The sequence below is a fragment of the Schistocerca gregaria genome, chromosome 2 (assembly GCF_023897955.1).
Source record: "Schistocerca gregaria isolate iqSchGreg1 chromosome 2, iqSchGreg1.2, whole genome shotgun sequence".
NCBI lineage: Eukaryota > Metazoa > Arthropoda > Insecta > Orthoptera > Acrididae > Schistocerca > Schistocerca gregaria.
Window position 1 is genome coordinate 213,011,136 of NC_064921.1, and position 6,131 is coordinate 213,017,266.

A 6,131-nucleotide genomic window follows, 5' to 3' on the forward strand; every position below is an offset into this window, starting at 1 on the left:
TGCAATCCACAGTCCAGAGAGGGTGATCCCCCGAGCAATTCACACAGTTCAAATATGATGAGCAACTGACTCCTTTGTGGACGGCCTTACCGCATTTGCCACGGGCGACTTCTTCCTTACATCCTGGAATAGAATGTCCCAAGTATTGGAATTTGAAACAGCGCATCGTGCTCGGGACATAAGGCTACACGCTTAGGTAAAGGAAACCTGAGTTTCGTGCTGTTAAAGTTAAGTATAAACGAGCTTGGTTTAACCAAGTTCCATTTTTCGTTATATTTTTGACATCACCTATGTCTTCTTTGGCACATTCAGCTTTATGTTCATCTTTGGGAATGTCCACCAGATTTCTGAAAATCACAATACCGTTGCTGTAGTTGAAGGTGGACTCGAATTCAGTCTCAGTGGAATATTCTCCTAGGCTTTCAGCTTTCTGCAGGTTTGTCGCATGTCTGAAACTTGCGCAATCACTTCATCGGTTTGAAGGTGCCAGCATTGTCCTCTAAGACTTGTGAATATTAACTTTTAAAAATACATGCTGATATTCAGCATGCGATCTGTTACTAAAGGCAAAAGTTTATGAACTGATTCCAGAATCAGAAGGTCTGATTACAGAAGCCCTCTTGTTAGATTGGATGTTGGTACCTATCAGTGGCCGAGTAATTCTACTGGGAGCAGAAGGAAAAATTTTCTATGCTTCCATCTCGGTCCCACGAGTAGCAGGGTAAGTGAAAATCCTTCTAGACAGTGGTCCGTGCTTCTAGGTAAGTATTATAGTGTGGCAGATTCCTCAGAGTTTGCCCAGAGGTTCAACAGCAACAACCTCTTTCGCGCGAACATACCTCGAGATTGAGAAGTTTTATGCAGATTTTACCATCCTCCTAACCAGGGCAATCAAGCCATTCCACCGCTGCATCATGCAGTGGTCGCTGGAGTATGCCCAGAGATTACAGTGACAGGACGGGAGGCGCTTACCAGTCGCTACCTCAGGAACCCTGGGGTCACCAAGCCCACACCCAAAAAAGGAAGGCTGAGTCCATGAGCGCGTTGCCATTGATCCTCTGTCATTTCTCGATGACCCCATCTTCTACACTTGAAAGCAGAGGACGTCTGCTGAAGAGCTCCATCTTGATCAACATACGCTGAACTGCGTGCTGCAGAACACTTGTGGCTATATTATGTCGTGAGATCTGTCACATATCACCCCATGTCCTTCCTTACAGAGCAGGTAAGTTTTGGCCTACACCTTCTGTGATGCAGCTTGAACGTGTAACTCGTTGTTGCATACTCGTAATTTCAGCATCCCTCAACCACTTTCACGATTGTAGAACACGAACATCGTCGTTCAGAGATTCTCGTTCCCTGTCACTGGCATACCACCACGTGAGAGTCTTTTATGTCAGTCGATTTCAATATTCACAGTCTGTATCGTCGGTGGAATGATTCCCAATATGTCTCTCTTCCAGTTACACACTTTCTTTAGGGCGTCAAGAGCCCGCATCAGCTCCAAGCATAATTCAGTCCTGACGTGGGCTGTTGTTATAAAATTTGGCTCATCAGCATTAAGTTCTGCAAGCTGTACCAACGTCTGCAGAGTATGTAATAGAGATATTTAATAGTATCGTATTGAAGGAGCATTAAATTCGATAATTGCTAGAAACATAAGTCTTTGCACACTTAGGAAATAAAAATCACTGGACAGCGATATGCAGAGATACAGATGGCGGTAGCATTGCGTACACAAGGTATAAAAGGGCAGTGCACCGTCTGAACTGTCATTTGTAGTCACGTGATTGATGTGAAGAGGTTTCCGTTGTGATTATGGCCTCACGATCGCAATTAACAGACTTTGTACTCGGAATGATATTTGGAGGAAGACACATGAGACATTCCTTCTCGGAAATCATTGGGTTATTCAATACACCGAAATCTACATCGTCAAGGGTGTGCCGAGCACGGACAACGCAGTGGCCGACGGTGTTGACTTAACTACCTAGAGCAGCGGTGTTTGTGTATAGTTGTCAGTGTTAGCAGATAAGCAAGACTACTTTAATAAACAGCATAAGTGTGGGACGTGCCTGTTAGGAGAGCGCGGCGAAATTTGGCCGTCAATGGGCTACGTCAGCAGACGACTGACGCCAGTGACTTTGCAATAGTACGACATCGCCTGTAGCGCCTCTTCTGGGCTCGTGACTATCGGTTGGGCCCTAGATGGATGAAAAGCCGTGGCCTGGTCAGAGAAACACCGATTTCGGTTTTTAAGAGTTGATGGAAGAGTTCGAGTGTTGCACAGACCCCACAAAGATACGGAACCGTTGTCAACAAGGCATTGTGCAAGTTGGTAGTGGCTCCATAATGGTGGGGCTTGTTTTTACATATGATGAACATGGTCCTCTGGTCAAACTCAACCAGAATTGCCTGGCAATGGCTATTTTCGGCTACTTGTAGACCATTTACAGCCATTAGGGGACTTCATGTTACTAGACAACGGACGTGATGTCACCAAGCCACACTTGTTCGCAGCCGGTTTGAAGAACATTATGAACAATTCGAGTGAATGATTTGCCCACCCAAATCACTCGACATAAATTCCATGGAACATTTATGGGACATAATCGAGAAGTCAGTTTGTGCACAAAATCCTGCACCGGCAAATCTTTCGCAAACATGGGCGTCTATAGAGGCAGCATGGCTAAATGTTTCTGCAAGAGGAGACTTGATGAGTCCACGACTTGTCGACTCCTGCACGACCAGGTCCGACTTGATATCACATGAATTTTGTCACCTCAGTGTTGACTGTGGATATTGAAAGCATTTCACTGTGTCAGAAGACATGGAGATGACAATTATTTCCTCGTTCAAGGACTGTTTGATTTATGTTTTATTTATTCTCCCTGTATCAGGCAAGTCTTTCGCTCAGGTTTATATTTTGGAATATATTTTAAATACCTTTCCGTCAAGGCAACACGTTTTCTTTCCTGATATAAAAATAAAACTCTTGGTGATGATCTCTTTAACAAGGTGCACCAAACCATTTAAACCGAGAAGTGAGTGTCTGTGAAGTTCATATTTGACTGTGGACGTGTGTGGCTAGAATAGCTGTTGCTTGTGGGCGAGTAGTGGAGGGAGAAAGTCAGTAGCAGCTAAACTAGAATCTTAGGTGTATTACGCCCTACATGCCCAGCAGGAAGAAGCCGCACGTTTGTGTACTGCAACACACGCTTAAAACTTACCACGTGACCTCATCCGTATTTGAGACTGTCGAAGGGATAATCTCTGCTAGTCCCGTAGTACTTCTTTCTTGCGGGGTAGGGGTTGTCTCGGAAGCTGATTCAAATTCTGCGGGTAGTTGTAACTGCATCTGTGAATGATCCATCTCGAAGTTCAATGTTTCAACATGTTCTGTGTGGTCGGTAGGATCAACATGAGGAGATTCCGTATTATTTTCGTCTTCGGACTCTTTGTCTATGTTTACAACTTGCAGTTGTGACTGCACCTGTGTATGATCTGTCTCCAGGTACGAGGTTGTAACATGCACTATGGGGTCGGTAGCATCAGCATGAAGAGACTCCGTATATCTTTCGTCTTCAGGCTCTTTTTCTGTCTTAACAGTGTTCGGAGCAGTAACGACTTCCAACCCATCTGATACAATGTTTACGGAAGTATACGTGCTTTCCTCCACGTCTGAAGGACTCTCTTGTGTGGTGGTTTCTGGAAGTCTGTAGTTTGAATCTGAGTGGTTGAGATGACTCGACTGTACATCATCGTCGAGCAGTGCCTCACTGTCCGTTGTTTGGTCACCAGCAGCTGCTAAAGTCTCGTCGGAATCTCTTGGAAATAACCGCTTCACATGCGAATAGACTTCTCTCTGTAAGTTCTTGCCGTTTCGTTGACGAGCACCACGTTTCACTCGATTTCGTATTGTTTTACTTTCGCTTTCACCATTATATTTCCAGCAACACTGTAATGCCTTATTGGAACCAAAGCGGTTGATTATTTTAAGAAGAGTGTATTTTTGTACTAGTCTCTGAGGAAGTTTATCCTCACTTGACAGCACAAAGTGAAAATAATGTACGTTGCCTGAATGGTAATCCATATAATTTTCGTGTGGGGTATTCCATTTGAATTGGCACACGTGAGAATGTTTATACACAAGTTCTGGTAGTAAGAAAGTGTCTCTAGAATGGCGTCTTGTATTAAAGTAAGTTGTAAGTTTTCTGCAGATATAGTGTCTCTCATCTTGAGTAAAGTGAGGAACTGCTTTGCCAGAAAACCTTGTGCCTCCATTTGAAAGTCTATGAACTAAAACATTCAGAAGGCTTTCGTGTGTTTCACTCATGCGCCCTTTCAAACATATTTCAAATAAACATCCGACAATCATATCTCGCTGACTCTCATAAGCTGTTGAATCGTGCGCCGCATTGTTTGATGACACCGCTTCTCTTTGCAGGTTAACGTCGTCTCCGTTCTGTTTAGCTATGACATCAAGATAATGAATATCGCCAACCACTGCAGATCGACGGAGTGTGACACACGGTATCTGCGCTTTCCGACTTTCGACGATTTTTATCCACAAATAACCACTGGGTGAGTTTTCGGCGAGTAATATTGCAGTAATGAGTGCGTCTGCGTTCAGAGCTGACAGATACGCGTGACAAGTTTCAGCTACCATAGTCCCTCGTGGCGAGAGATGGGGATGTGTCCTCTCTGTCGCCTGTAGTAGTGTGGAGCACCGTCTGTCGTGCCACACGCTGTCTTTAAGTTTTATACTGGATGTTGAGCAACATAACGCTCTCATTGTTTCTAGTCTACTTGTATCACTTATTCTATGAGCATTACCGTGGATGTTCGTCAGCCTGGTCGTTCCAGAGTTTCTTGAGAAATGTAGAGCACAAATAATTTCATCGTCACGGATAGTGCAACATCGACGTTGGAGGCGTGGGTTTATGACTGCAGGATTGGTTTTCTTTCCTTCTGTGTAGGGAATGTACCAGCCGAAACTCTTGAGCAAGGGTGCTGAAGAAATTTTGTTCCGAATAACGGACGCCGAGCGGCGACGTCTCTGGCTTTTAAGGTCAGTATCAGAAGTTTTGGGTCTATGTTGACCAGATGAGTTGTAATTCTCGTCACTTTCGACACTCCGATTCGGATAGTTTGTGTCGATGACCGAACCTGCTCTTTGCTGATGGGATCTCTTCTCCACATGATGGTCTGCGAAGTGTGAAAGAGATGAGGAATTGCTACCGCCGGGGGAGATTTGTTGTAGCAGCGTCCTCACGATGTCCTTGACGCGCGCGACCGTGTCCTCGGCCGTCCGTAGCAGCGCTGAGTCCCTGTGGGGCAAGAGCGTCGGAGGCGGCAGAAGGCAGGCGTCCTGCGGGGTGAGGGCGGTGGCTAAGGCCAGCCACAGCCAGGAGGCGGCGGCCAGCGCCACGGCCGCCCTGCCGCCCCCGCGGGCCGCCACCGCCCGCGCCGCCGCCGCCCAGAAGGCGTGCCCGCTCGCCCCCGCGGTGCCGGATCCGGGCCAGCCGCCCCCGGCGCATCCCGTCGCCTCCTCCGCCGCCGCCGCGCGCCCCACGAGCCAGCCTCCCACCGTGGCGGCCGACAGCACGTCGCTGAAGCGTAGCAGACGGGACACCCCCATCTCCTCCCGCCGGCAGCAGAGGGCCAGCAGCCACACAACAGCCGCCACGGAGACAGCCAGTAGCGTAGCGCCTACGTCACCCAGTAGCGCGTCCCAGGGCATCGTGTGGGACTCTGGACCTGCTGAAGCAACATATATAGAAGTACGCTGCATTTTCAGTGACTGAGCTCAGCTGGCTGTCGTACGCATCGTCAACTTGAGCTGATGGTACCTAAGCATAGACCGAAAACAGTCATTTAAATGAAGCACCATCCCGATCTAGACTGTGTTTTCACTAATTTTACAGCAAATCAGAGTTTAAGTTTCATGAAAAATTTACCAGTGTAAACATGGTTGTGCAGATGAAGCAACGACTAGTATGATTAATCAATTATTCAAATACAGTCTTCATCGCTTTTATTATTATTATTATTATTAATATTATATTAGAACAAATAAGCCATCAGTCACACATATAAAGTCAAAATTGACCAGGTTTCGACGCTACTAT

The 6,131-nt window shown here is 46.5% G+C and overlaps 1 protein-coding gene across 1 annotated transcript in view; it reads right to left on the reverse strand.

Annotated features, from left to right (window-relative positions):
• The window catches only part of LOC126335705 (uncharacterized), a 43,330-nt gene extending 37,689 nt beyond the window's left edge, over positions 1-5,641 (reverse strand). Inside the window, exons 1-2 of the mRNA XM_049999162.1 lie at positions 5,571-5,641; positions 3,231-5,438 (exon numbers count right to left, since the gene is read on the reverse strand). Coding sequence (XP_049855119.1) covers positions 3,231-5,438; positions 5,571-5,641 — 2,279 coding nt within the window. The remainder of the gene's footprint in view (positions 1-3,230; positions 5,439-5,570) is intronic.
• Positions 5,642-6,131: the final 490 nt, after the last annotated feature.